The following is a 13,373-nucleotide window of genomic DNA, read 5'->3' as shown; positions in this document are numbered from 1 at the left end:
TTGGGAACATGCTCGTGTGACTGTCATCATGAGGAGCTTGGTCGTTCCTTTGCCAGGAGTGGATGGGCTCTCGGTGGTTTATCTCTTCCACCATTAGTTGTTTTCCTGAGCGTTGCCCTGGGTATCCCGAATCTGGTGATCTTATCTGGGGGCTGATTATGTCGCAACCCTCATACCATGTCAGAATTATCTTCGGTGGTCCTGTGTTCCCAACTGGGCGTTGGCAAAACAAGGCCTCGCGAGTTCGGAGGGTTGTCTGTGATCTGTCCCCCCCTCATATTGGTTACTTCTCGCCAGAGATTACTAATCACGTGGGTGATTGATCGGAACATTTCTGTGCCCAGGGAATTTTCAAGACTAGAAGTATTTGTGTTTTGGTGGTTTTCCCAAAGGGGAGAGGAATGACTAACGAAATGTTTTGGCAGCCTCTCGGATGTTTCTAAGACCATCCGCTATGGGGGTGTCAACATGGTTTGCGCTGATTTGACTCCTAGTGACTCTCGTTCATCGCGCCATTTCCAATGGAATGTTGCGGCTAACTTGGTGGTAATCATCTTGAAGCATGATTAAAGCAGGTCAATTAGAGTGTTCAAGTCAAGCCCTCCTTCTAGTGCCAAGATGTTGATGCAAATTTCTGCACCGACTAACACATCAAGACAAAGACACACGTCAACTAGTGGTACTCAGTTGACTCTGAGGAGAACCTGTAATATGGGTGCATAATTCCTAGGAATCAGCAAAAAGGGGCGCAAGTGATTGGAATGAGAGTGAAGCCGTAAAAGGGTTACGTGAATAGTAAAAACAGAGAAGCAAGCTTTTTTAAGTGGTTCGGTTGAGCAATGAAATCAGACCTACGTCCACTATTCTTTTTTCAAGGCGAATGATTGCAGAGATTTCCTACACAGAGTTTGCAGAAATTTAGCTATATATCTCTCTCTGACCCCTCCCCTTTTTTCTCCTCTTTTTCGAGATTGTCAATGGGTATTTATAGGAGTCGCGATGGCTATGGTTAGTGGAAGTTTGCGCGAAATGATGGTTGTCTCCCCTGACACATTTTAGGCGATCAAGGGCGTCAGCACACTATTACACTTAATCCCGATTACAGCTTTAACTAACCAGAGCTTGTTGGAAAATCATCGCTGGTTTAGGCGAAGCAGCTGCATGTATTGCACATGGAGTTCATGCAGCTTGGTGGTCTTGTGAGGTGTCACGCTAAGCGTGGCCCAGTCGTCACCTGGCTTGTCCATCTCAAGTTGGCATGTGTCCTAGATGGGTGTTTTTTGCTCGATTCATTAAGCGCGGTACCCGAGCTGAGATCGATGTGCTTTTTCCGAGGTCAAGCTGTATTGCCACACAACAGGTAGTTCTCTTCCAAATACTTGATTTTTTTGGTTGTTGAAGATGATAATATCTTGCTGGAAATGATGAAGTCAACACACGGTGGGAGTTGCAAGATTTTGGCGCCACAGTTTGAAATGTTGTTGTGCATGCAGAAGTTGTTTTTTGGTCACTGTTTAAGAAATATTTCAGTGATGTGTTTAGGTGAATTAGGTTGATAAAATGATGTATTTTGATATGTTTGTACGTGCATTAGTTGGTGCGTTTAGTTTAAATTTTAAATTTGCAGCTTTAGGTGGAACAGTGGCGTGTGTTTTGTATAAAACTACCCTTGTTTTTTGAATGTAAAACAGAGCAAATTTCAATTCAGATTTTCTCTCTCTATAGCTCTCTCTCACGTCTGTTTATGGTCCTCTTTCCTTAGTATACTCCAGCTCTAAAAACCAATCATTTGTATCAGAGCTGTTGTGATCTTTCAGGACCTGGAAAAACAAAAACCTCTTAACAAAACTCCATACATAATCTACTTCATGGCTTCAGCTCCAGCTTCACTTTCTTCACCCATCTTCAATGGAGATCAGTTCAATGTATGAGCTGTCAAGATGAAGACTTATTTAAAAGGCCATGGGTTGTGGCAATACGTGGAGGAGGAGAAGCAAGTTCCTCAGTTGGGAGCAAACCCCACACTAAACCAAATCAGGATTCATGAAGAGGAGATGTCTAAAGCACCAAGGGCCCTACCTTACATACACTCAACAGTGACAGACCAAGTCTTCACCAGGATTATGGCGTGTGAAACTCCTAAAGAGGCTTGGGATAAGCTTAAGGAGCAGTTTGGGAGCAGCAATATGACACACAACATGCAAATTCTAAACCTGCGAAGAGAATTTGAGATGCTTAAGATGCAAGAGGTTGAGTCTGTCAAGAAGTATGTGGATAGGCTGATGAATGTGGTGAACAAGATTAAGCTACTTGGTGAAGAATTGACTGACAAGAGGATAGTAGAGAAGGTTTTGGTCAGTTTACCTAAGAGATTTGAGGCAAAAATCTCTTCACTTGAAGACTCCAAAGACCTGTCCCAGATCAGCTTAGTAGAACTTGTGTATGCTCTTCAAGCACAAGAGCAGAGGAGGTTGTTGAGGTAGGAAGACTCAAGTGAAAGAGCATGATAGCAAGCCAAAACAGAAGGTATGCTGGAGAGAAGGGAAATGAGGAAGTTAACAACGAAGGAGAAAAAAATACGGGACTGAGAACCTTTCCTCCTTGTCCTAACTGCAAGAAAAAGAACCACTCTGAAAATAGATGTTAGTTCACGCCTGGCATACAATGCAGGTCTTGTAAGCAGTTTGGACATGTAGAAAGGATGTGCAAAAACAAAGGAGGGCAGCAGGAGCATCAATCCCAGGCAGTAGAGAATCAATAGCAGACTCAAGAATTTGAGCAGTTGTTTATGGCTTCAGGATGTGTGGCTGATTTTGATCAAGAGGTGTGGTCAATTGACAGTGGTTGCACCAACCATATGTCACCAAACATGTCCAATTTCGTGAGCTTAAATCAAAGCTACAAGTCTAAAGTTAAAGTGGGAAATGGAGAGCTGTTGGAGGTCAAAGGCAAGGGAAATGTTTCTGTCCAAACCAAGTCAGGTACCAAGATTACATCTGATGTTTTATTTGTTCCTAAAATCAATCAAAGCCTACTTAGTGTAGGACAAATGCTTGAGAGGAATTACTCTCTTCATTTTAAAAACTCAGCATGTGTCATTATAGAATGTGATGGGAATGAGTTAATGAGAGTTCAGATGCAAAGAAAAAACTTCCCGGTAGAGTAGGGAAAGGTTGTTTTTCAAAACCATTCAGCTAACATAGTTAGTAGAGATGTTAAGGTGGACGAATGTGCTGTTTGGAACTGTAAAAAAAATCAGGTTAAAGTCAAACCAAGCTTCCAGCAAGATAGAATGCCCAAAAGTTAGATTGAAGAAGTGAATTCAGATGAAGTTGATGAAGTTCCAGTCAGAGGTACAAAGCCAATATCTGAAATTTATGAGAGGTGCAATGTGTTTGAGTTAGAACCAACAAGCTACAATGAGGCAGTCAAATCTGATGCATGGAGAAGCTGCAATGAAGGAGGAGTTCTTTTTAATAGAGAAGAACAGGTTGCTGATATAATGACTAAGCCATTGTCCAAAGCCAAGTTTGAATATCTTCAGTTCAGAGTTGGTGTTTCCAGCAATGATATCAAGAAGGAGTGTTGAAGATGATGATATCTTGCTGGAAATGATGAAGTCAACACACGGTGGGAGTTGCAAGATTTTGGCGCCACGGTTTGAAATGCTGCTGTGCATGCAGAAGTTGTTTTTTTGTCACTGTTTAAGAAATATTTCAGTGATGTGTTTAGGTGAATTAGGTTGATAAAATGATGTATTTTGATATGTTTGTACGTGCATTAGTTGGTGTGTTTAGTTTAAATTTTAAATTTGCAGCTTTAGGTGGAACAGTGGCGTGTGTTTTGTATAAAACTACCCCTGTTTTTTGAATGTAAAACAGAGAAAATTTCAGTTCAGATTTTCTCTCTCTACAGCTCTCTCTCACGTCTGTTTATGGTCCTCTTTCCTTAGTATACTCCAACTCTAAAAACCAACATTGGTAATATCATTGCATTGACTTTGTTAAAACCCCGTGTTGCAACAGTTCCTGGGTCAATCTTATTTCAGAATCTGAGAAGTGGAGCAATTCAGTTGCATATATCGATGACACTACTGAGCAGTGGAACAAATCTGAGCAGAGGAGCAACTCAGTTGCATGTATGGGTGGAGCAACCTTTGGATTTTGATTTTTAATTCATTGTATTTATTTTAGTATTCTTTTGATTTTAAATTTGGGTGGATTTATGTTAGAAATCTATTAATTATTAGATTTTTTATTTTTATTCTTATTTTTTTTCTGCTGATGTCATGCTGATATTTGAATATAAACTTGTGACGTTTGAAGTAGAATAGAAACTTGTTTGAAAAAGGTAAATATTATTTCACTAATTATATAAAAGGATGTCTAGTAATCATAATTCTAACCAAAACTTAATTATATGAATACTGAAATCAAAATGGCAAGCCAAAGCAACAAGAGGAAAGTAATAATAGAAGGAGAAAACCAACTTCCGAATCCACCATATCTACTATAGGGATCATCCTCCCAATCTAAAGCCTCCCCACAGCATATTTTTCCTGAACTTATGACAGGATTTCCTCCTTGTTCAGCCAATCTTATATGACGCAAAATGTGAGGAAAAACCTTCTTATAAGACTCCTCACCAATCAATAAGTCTGAATGTCCAAAGCCCTCCACAACGATCCTTTCATGTCTTAAACTTGGTTGGTGTAGCTTCATGTACTTGTTAGCGAGAAATGAAGTTTCTGGAGTCACAAGCAGACTCCTTCCACCGGAAATGTACAATGTTGAGACTGCCATTCTCTCTGGATGAATCAAATATGAGTTTTTTCCATGGCTATTCACTATAAATCCTGAGTTGCAAATTTTTCTGAGGTGGGAAAATGCTGCCATGGGAACCCTTGTTGTGCTTTGCCTGTTTAACCAATGGTGCATGGAAGGGCTTACATTTCGATGCCAGAATGTGTTACCAAATATGCCTGAAAAAACCTCACATTCTTTGTCTCTGCATCTCTCATACCGTGGAATGAAACAGGCTATGCATTTCAGGAGCTGGTGTCGAAAACTGGTTTTTGATGTTTCCAATAGAGCCAAAGTTTTGTCCTCGCCTAATATGGCCATTGATACCTGCAGTGTGTTAAACAAAAATCTAAGGTTCAAGTCCAAGCCTGATCAAGAAATAATGAACTTTGTTAAAGTACAAAATTTATGGTCGTGGGGAAAAGTCTTGACCAAGAAATAATGAACATTGTTAAAGTACAAGATTTATAGTAGTGGGGAAAAGTATCGACAAATTTTGAACTTAGATGGATAAAACTAATGGAAAAGCTTACAGGGATCAGGGGAAGCCACATTTTGAATGTAGCCAATGCATTGAGCTTGAAGAACATTGAAGAGTTTGTGCAAGACAGAGAAGCTATGTGGGTTGACGAGACATATCCTCCCAAGAGGGCCATGTGAACAGCTAAGCCTCCAACACAGTGTGCCACAACATGAACTTTTGTGCTCTTCCCATGCAATTCAAGGATCTTAGCAATTGCTGCAAAAGCCACAGAAGAAAACTCTCACTCAGATCATGATTTAATCAGCAATATTAAGAACCAAATCTGAAATTTGTCGTTAGCCTCTTCTTATACCAGCAGGAATATCAAATCTTGCAATATCTTCAATGGTGAAGTTGTTTGCAGGATGTAAAGGGTGCAATCTTGATTGCAGTAGCCATATCTCATGCCCTTCTTCCAGTAAAGTTCTCACCAAATCGTTTGGTTCTGATGGGAGTGAGTAACTTTCTGTAGAATATCCATTAAGAAGGAGAACAGGATTTTGTTGTTCCTCTATTTTAAGCTGACATGAAGTTTGACTGCATGTCCATTGCTTGCAACTGATAATATATCCATCTTCTGCATTATCCACAGTAGCCAAACATAGATAACTTGCTCATAAGTACATAAAACCAGAGTAACAATTAGAGTAACTGTGTTCTATATTTGCTTTCCTTATATATTTCATAAATATTAGTACTCTATTTCTTTTCATTTATTCTTAACAAGCAACTCATTTTAAACTGTTCTAAGATCGATCAAGTAAATTCTAAGTTAATTTCATTCTTCAGGATCTTAAAAAATGGATTTTGATTTCTGAATACCTGTTTCAATTTCATAAATAGTGGTGTTTGGATAAGGTTTATTGTAAGAATCTAAAAGGATACAGGCTTTGTGGTTCCCTCTTGGTATTTGTAATATATATGTTCTCAGGAGAGCCTGTACAAAAAGGGCTATGAACCTTCTCCTCCTGTTTCCTTCAAGACTCATGAGACTCTTTAGTAGCTCTATTAGGGAAATTCGAAGCTCTCCTGTTATATTTATCGTTTCTGGCCTCGAACTTTTTCCTGAAATATTTTTAAATGTCACATGCAATGTAGTTGCCTCCCTCCAAGCATACAGTGCTAATAGAAAGGGGTTCATTATCTTCTGTCCCTCAAGAACATATCTGCACAATATCAGATTTTAGAAGTTATGATAGAAGTAAGGTTGAAATGAATTCAAATTCAGATTGCATTGCACCTTGAACCAGAAGAGGAAGCGAGAAGAAGACGGTAATGCATGTACTGTGTGTAAGGAGTTCTGTAATCTACTTTGCACAGATCTACTTCTCCGTCAATAACATATAAATGATCCTTCTCAATGGCTTCAAAAACAATATAACCTCCAACTTTTCCTCTTAAAAGTGGATGAGATTCTTCATGAACTGAATTATTGGAGTTCATTTTCATTTTGAGATAAGCAATGCATGGCATACCTCCAATNGAAGTAAGGTTGAAATGAATTCAAATTCAGATTGCATTGCACCTTGAACCAGAAGAGGAAGCGAGAAGAAGACGGTAATGCATGTACTGTGTGTAAGGAGTTCTGTAATCTACTTTGCACAGATCTACTTCTCCGTCAATAACATATAAATGATCCTTCTCAATGGCTTCAAAAACAATATAACCTCCAACTTTTCCTCTTAAAAGTGGATGAGATTCTTCATGAACTGAATTATTGGAGTTCATTTTCATTTTGAGATAAGCAATGCATGGCATACCTCCAATGTACCCTTTCATGGTCTCTTTGATTGCAACAATTGATCTATCAGTGCTCCTTGATTTTCTACCAACAGCCAAAATTGGATATTGGCCAACATTTTTAACTGCAAGGTCTATGCCTCTTTTGCTCTTGTACTCCAGAACATCCTTCACAAGGTACTTACTTACATGCTCAGCTGCTGTCGCAATCGTAAGAGATGGATTTATGCCTACAGAACATGGAATTAAAGAAGCATCACAAACATAGAGGCCTGGATGCACAGTTGTAAACGCCTTTGTGTCAAACACCTGACCATTGGAGTTGCAGACACCGTGTGAAGGATCTGAAGCTGCATTGCAACCACCTAAAAGATGAACCGAAGTGCTTCGGTACCTTGACAAGAATAGGATTCCCCCTAATTTCTTGGCAAGCTTTTGAAAGGCCTTAACTTTTCGTGGGAGTAAAGGATCACAGGGTGGACTGAAACAAATTTTATTAGTGACCTTGTCAAAAATGATTTTCCCATCACTCTCATCATATCCCATTGCATTAAGCGCCACTGCTTGGCTTGCTTGGAAACCCATGACATGTTTCAACTTATCTATAATCCCATGAAAAAACCAGTAACCAGTTGGCCATCCATAAGATACTATCCCTTTGAACACGAGGTAGGGATAAGCAGTTGGAAGTACAGCACTCTACAGCATAAGAAAATAGCACTAGTGTTAAAAAAAAACAAAAAAGAAAAAAAAAAAAAAAAAAATCCACTTCTTCAATGTCTAGCCATCTAATTTCCATCTTTATCACACGATCATCCCAGAATCAATGCCAATAATCAATGAAGAACAATAGGAATTAGCATATTATATTATAGCTCCCCTGCTTAAAACAGCATATTCTGATTACTACAGCATGCCATGATATGAAACTAGAACTTCATGCAGAACTAAATAGATGTGAATTGAGTTTTTGAGCGTGGTGAAACGTTAAACCTGGATTGTGAAACCCAATGAAGAAGTGTGAGATGAAGAGATGGCTGGCCCAGGCCGCTTTTGAAAGGGTCTTTCAAGGATTTGCTTTCTGTCTAATCCATAAGCAGTAAGTGGAGCAGGGCTTCCAGCAAGAAAAGCAACAGTATTACCATTACAGCTGAATCCAGAACCTAGAGTGTCTGACAGTTCTAATCCTCTCATTTGTGACTGAAAAAGTATCTCAGTCGTGCCAAACACACCAGCTGAAAATCATGTTTTCCCAACTTGTTAAAAATTTTGAAACATTATTTTGACAAAATCACCAATATTTATCACTGCTGTGTCCTACCTGATAGAATTACAAAATCAGCGGCCACATAGTCAATCTCGTTTAAATAAACAAGCCACCTTCTTCTTTTTCTGCTAGTTTTGCCTTCCTGGTAACTTTCATGAGAGTTTTTGAACACATACTGAACTTGACATCCTGTTTTAACTATACATCCCGCCTGCATCACAAAAAAATTCTGATTGAAACAGCTCTTGGCTAACTCATTTCATATGGTATTAGTTAGGCTGGATATTTGCTAAAAAACAGTAGACAATCCCATATCATATTATTACTAACATTTACTGATTTTTAAATTATTCAGGGTAATTAAAGATGTGGATATATAAATGCCAAAGTCCAAACATATATGAAGTTGTAGAGAATATGCCTGGATTGCTGAAAGGATATAATTTTTGTCGGTAGAGTTTTTGGCATTATAAGGGCACCCAGCAAGACAATTTCCACAGGCTAAGCAGCTTCCTGTCTGTTGAAGCTTCATAAGATGGGGTGGAGGGTCTTCGAGATCAAAATTAATGCTTAGTTTCACCAAGTCTTCACAACTTTCTTCAATCTGTCCATCGGCTATTTCTCCCATGACTTTGGTCACAGTAAACACAGGAGCTCTTTGTACTCTAAGCATGGTAGCAGCAGAAGCTTCACAACTATCCCAATCCCATTCCCAGTCCTTTGGCCACTTTGGATTCCTTCTAGCACGAACTGGAGTTGGCAGCATCACTCCAGCATTGACTAGTGAACCTCCGCCAAGCCCACAAGCTATTGCTGCCAGAGAATCACCTTGTTCATAGAGCTGTAATCAAGAACAAACTGTCAGTTGCAAAGAGAATGTAATAGTGTTTCACACCATAAAATCAAGAAAAAAAAAGAGAGTATAACCTGAAACAAAGCATCTTTCGGGCCAAAGCTGACACCTAAGTTCCGATTCTCCACCCGTAAGGCTGACATGATCTTCAAACTATCAGTTGGAAAATCATGAGCTTCCCATTGTCTGCCTTTCTCTATTAAGCATACCTTTATCCCTGCCATTGACATCCGAAAGGATGCAACAGAACCGCCATATCCAGACCCCACAACAACAGCATCATAACTATCTTCTTCATCACACAACCTTTGTTCTAAATCAGTTTGTTTCTTCATATTGTTTGAAATCTCATAAAATTTCAGGACTATCTCAGTTTCAGATTCCAGGAAAGATGCAAATGAATATAATGTCAGCACAGATGATACAGAATATATTATTTTGTTCTCTAATGCACGTCCTTCTCAAAGAGTAGCTAGAAAATGGTTCTTTATCATGAAGAATACAGCTAACTCCAATTCCAATGTCTTGGATCGAATCGGTTTATATTGAGACAAATCACTACAAAACAATTACCTAGTTTTATGCTCCTCATCAATGCATAGTAGATTTCTTCAAAAACTTACAAATAAAAAAATGAGTGGATAGATTCTTCTCAACAGCTGAAAGAAAATCACATATAATAGAACCTTGATTTAGGTTAATTACTTGAAATAAAAGTTTGATCAACTTTTCAAAGACTCTTTTTGTACATTCATAACACCTGCTTATCTTTCTGTTTCTTTTGTTGTTCTGTTCTGTATTAGATTTTATCAAGTTCATTTTCTGCAGTGTAAATATTCAATCACAAGCATCAAGATGTTGACATGGGATAAAAGGAAAAAAAAAAAAAAAGTTCTCTTCTAGAAGATGAGTTACCACAAATATTTCTAAAGCTAAGTTGGTGAAGATTGAAAGTTACAACTACCTGCTTAATTCTACACTTCACATCACTCTTCTGGAGCACTCAGAAGTCAGAACTCACACTACAAATATTTTTCATTCTGAAAATGTTCTAAAAGTACAAATTTCACTGAAGCTAAATAAACCTACATAGTTGAGAACGACATATGCTTCCAATAATTAAAATTAATACTTACTCTAAGCAATCTACATTATTGTTGAAATTCAATGATAGAGATCACATATATCTAACTAGCAACAAGGATAAAAGGGCAAGCACGAATGATAGATATATAGACAGATAGAAATGAGATTTATGAGAACAAAAATTTTATTGCCTTAACCAAGCATTAGAAATTAAAATTCTAAACATAATGTTAGAAATAACAGTATGAACAAAAGAGAGTCCACATGTATGTTATTACATCTTAAATACAAAACTTGTTCAAACTCTAGCAATTTCAACTGATTTCTGGAGGGCTTGCAGAAGGCTTCTCATGATCCGTGGCTCACCAGGAGGTGGCTTATCTTTTAATGGTCCACTTCTTATAGCTCGAAAAATCGGACCTGAACTGCTAGTTGCTGGAAAAACCAAGCAATCTATGTACACAAGGACCTCAGTCTCTCCATCTCCAATTGTAATAAATCCCAATCGTGCTCCACCAGGTATTTTATCTACCTGTTAAATTTTTGGAAATGTAAACATCAGTAAGCCCATCAGAAGAAGCAATTTTTTCTCTAAGTCAATTCTAGAGTATTTAAGTTCGGCAAGAAACAAAATATATCCCATATAAATCCTTCAGATTGCAAGCAATACATGTATAAAATTGATATGCTGTCAAAAAACTAGAGTGATAGAATCAAGATCCTCCCCTGATTTGAACGCTCATGAGTTTTTCACAATACTGTATTATTTTATATTTTCTTTACCTATCAATCATATTATTGCATTTGCTCAAATAAAAGCTCGGGATAGGATTCTAGTTGCATGATAATGCTAGAAAGTGTATGGCTGTTCAAGTTATGCAGCCAGGTGACATTTTCACCAGGGATTTGGGCAAGGTTAAGAGATATAATATGTATGATCAATAGCTGTAACTTTTTCTTGTTTTCAGGAAGATGGCCTAAATGTTAAATTTTGTCCATATACTAAACAAGGACATACTATACAATGCAAGTTGAGGATAATGTAGTCAAAATTTGTTGGCCGGCCAAAGAAACATAATTGGTGGAAAATGCAATGATAGCTCTAGTGCATATAGATTATTTAAGAATCACAACCTAGAAGCTGCAAATAAATTAAGAATTATAAGGTCACTAAATCAAAAATCCAAGAATTTGTCTAGCTCTCATGCAATGTCGGCTCTTGATCCGATTTCTATCCACAACAGCAATTTCTTTTTGTTTTTTCTTAAAGCCACTAAAGAACAAGGCCTTCGTGCCCAACCACACAATTGTGGTCTTGCATTGCTTATGCAGTAAATCGAAAGTCCACATGTAACTAATTCGGCAAAATCTGGAATTATAACTGATTCTATAAAGAATCTCAAACTCTTTACATTAAAACCAAGAAGTTTTAACAAGAAGTTTCAATGTACATGAAAACCCTTTTGCAATAACAATGTTTATCACATTAGATTAGATAAAATGGGAACATTATTATATTGATTTACAAGCTTAAAACTGAAGAAACAAGAGAAAACAAATAATGACTCACCTTGAGTGGCACAGGAAGAGGAAGATTAGCTCCTTGGCATAGACTGTTTGCCCACTGTTATAAAAGACAAGCAAAAACAGAACAAATCAACTCAAAATCAAATAAATAAACAAAATATTGAATCAGCAAATTGAGATACTTCCATATTTCTTTTGTATTTTGACTCTATAGTTTTCCAGGGGGCGCTCAAAATTTCCAGCAAATCAATTGGGTGGTAGCTAGTAAATTACAGATTTAGAGATAATTAAAGTGGCTTTATCCATTTGTCTCCATTAATATTATTATTATTATTATTATTGCCATGCTTGAAGCTGATAAAAAATGAGACATTGTAAGAGTTTCCAAATGAACACGTAAACAAACAAAGGACAAACAAACCCAGAATGCATAATCACATAACACACTTTTCATGATTTGATTTAATAATCAAAATGCAGTTTTCACAGATAACATTAATTTGCAGAATCACTACACGTAATACACTAACATTAAGTATAAGACAGCAAACCCACATGAAATTTTCTTCATTTTAGATTCTTCTCGTGACCATGACTTATAATATAATAGTAATTCATATTTGTTTGGCTCAATTTTTACCAAGAATTCTCACGTGTTAGTCAGCCACATTTAAAAAAAAAAAGTTCAACAAGAGTATCAGAATTCAGAAAAAATAAAAACAATTAACTCGCTAGAAGGAGGGCTTGAACCTCCGACCTTGTGGTTAACAGCCACACGCTCTAACCAACTGAGCTATTCCAGCTTAGTTGATGCAAGGGCATTTTAGATTTTTCTATTAAATACCTGGAAGAGTAAACTATCGAATCGTTGAAGATCGGTGTCTAAAGGCAATTTCATGGTGCCAAGAGAGACACCATCTTCATCATCCTCTGGTGGCACAACGCTGTCGTTTTGCTGAGAGGACTTGGGCACTGGACTCAACTTCTGTCGGCCCAACAATACACTCTGTTTACTGAACCCTTTTCCGGTATTTCTGTTGTTGAAGATGAAAACTTGATAGCTGTGAATGGGCAGAGGGGAAGATATATGCACGTGTGAACCCACACGTGTGGGTTTGGCTAGGCTCATTGTGCAGGCCATGGTTGATGATAACGGCCTCTAAACTCTAGCCCTTACGAGAGTGTGAGAGTGCCTTGGAGTCTGAACTCTGGCCACGAAGAGTGAGAACTAAGTAAAAGTTTGTGATTGATGGATAAGGTAGGATCCTAAAGGTTTTTTTTTTTTTTTTTTTTTTTTTTTGAGTGGAGAGTGCTTATTGAAGCTGTGAATTAGGCATGCCATGTCATTTCAGTGAAAGGCCGTCATTAATTTGATTGAGAACCTAATCTCAGAGCCAAAATCTGCTATTTTGATGGGAATTTGTGGCATTGCATTTAATATCAATCAAAGTACATCTCCGGAGAAAATTCATGGGACAAAAACTTTAAGGTATTTATGATAACAATCAAATAATCTACAAATGTGGACGACAATTAAACTATAAAGGGGAAAAAAAAGTTATTACAAAAAAAAAA

The 13,373-nt window shown here is 37.7% G+C and overlaps 2 protein-coding genes and 1 non-coding gene across 3 annotated transcripts; all 3 read right to left on the bottom strand.

Moving 5' to 3' along the window:
• Positions 1–4,415: 4,415 nt before the first annotated feature.
• LOC116109997 lies at positions 4,416–8,641 on the bottom strand. The gene is made up of 8 exons (XM_031396250.1): positions 8,387–8,641; positions 8,059–8,300; positions 7,086–7,764; positions 6,566–6,800; positions 6,148–6,491; positions 5,639–5,938; positions 5,336–5,541; positions 4,416–5,129 (listed from the first exon to the last, which is right to left on the bottom strand). The coding sequence occupies exons 1-8, from the start codon at positions 8,547–8,549 to the stop codon at positions 4,416–4,418; spliced, it is 2,883 nt and encodes a 960-aa protein (XP_031252110.1). The 5' UTR covers positions 8,550–8,641.
• Positions 8,642–10,416: 1,775 nt separating this feature from the next.
• Positions 10,417–13,032, bottom strand: LOC116109991. Its single transcript, XM_031396242.1, has 3 exons — positions 12,643–13,032; positions 11,842–11,895; positions 10,417–10,803 (listed from the first exon to the last, which is right to left on the bottom strand). The coding sequence occupies exons 1-3, from the start codon at positions 12,937–12,939 to the stop codon at positions 10,570–10,572; spliced, it is 585 nt and encodes a 194-aa protein (XP_031252102.1). The 5' UTR covers positions 12,940–13,032; the 3' UTR covers positions 10,417–10,569.
• TRNAN-GUU lies at positions 12,528–12,601 on the bottom strand. The gene has a single exon. It is a non-coding gene; the product is annotated as a tRNA-Asn (tRNA).
• Positions 13,033–13,373: the final 341 nt, after the last annotated feature.

Source organism: Pistacia vera, unplaced genomic scaffold, assembly GCF_008641045.1.
Source record: "Pistacia vera cultivar Batoury unplaced genomic scaffold, PisVer_v2 Contig592, whole genome shotgun sequence".
NCBI classification, from domain to species: Eukaryota; Viridiplantae; Streptophyta; class Magnoliopsida; order Sapindales; family Anacardiaceae; genus Pistacia; species Pistacia vera.
This window is presented reverse-complemented; position numbering and strand designations above follow the sequence as displayed.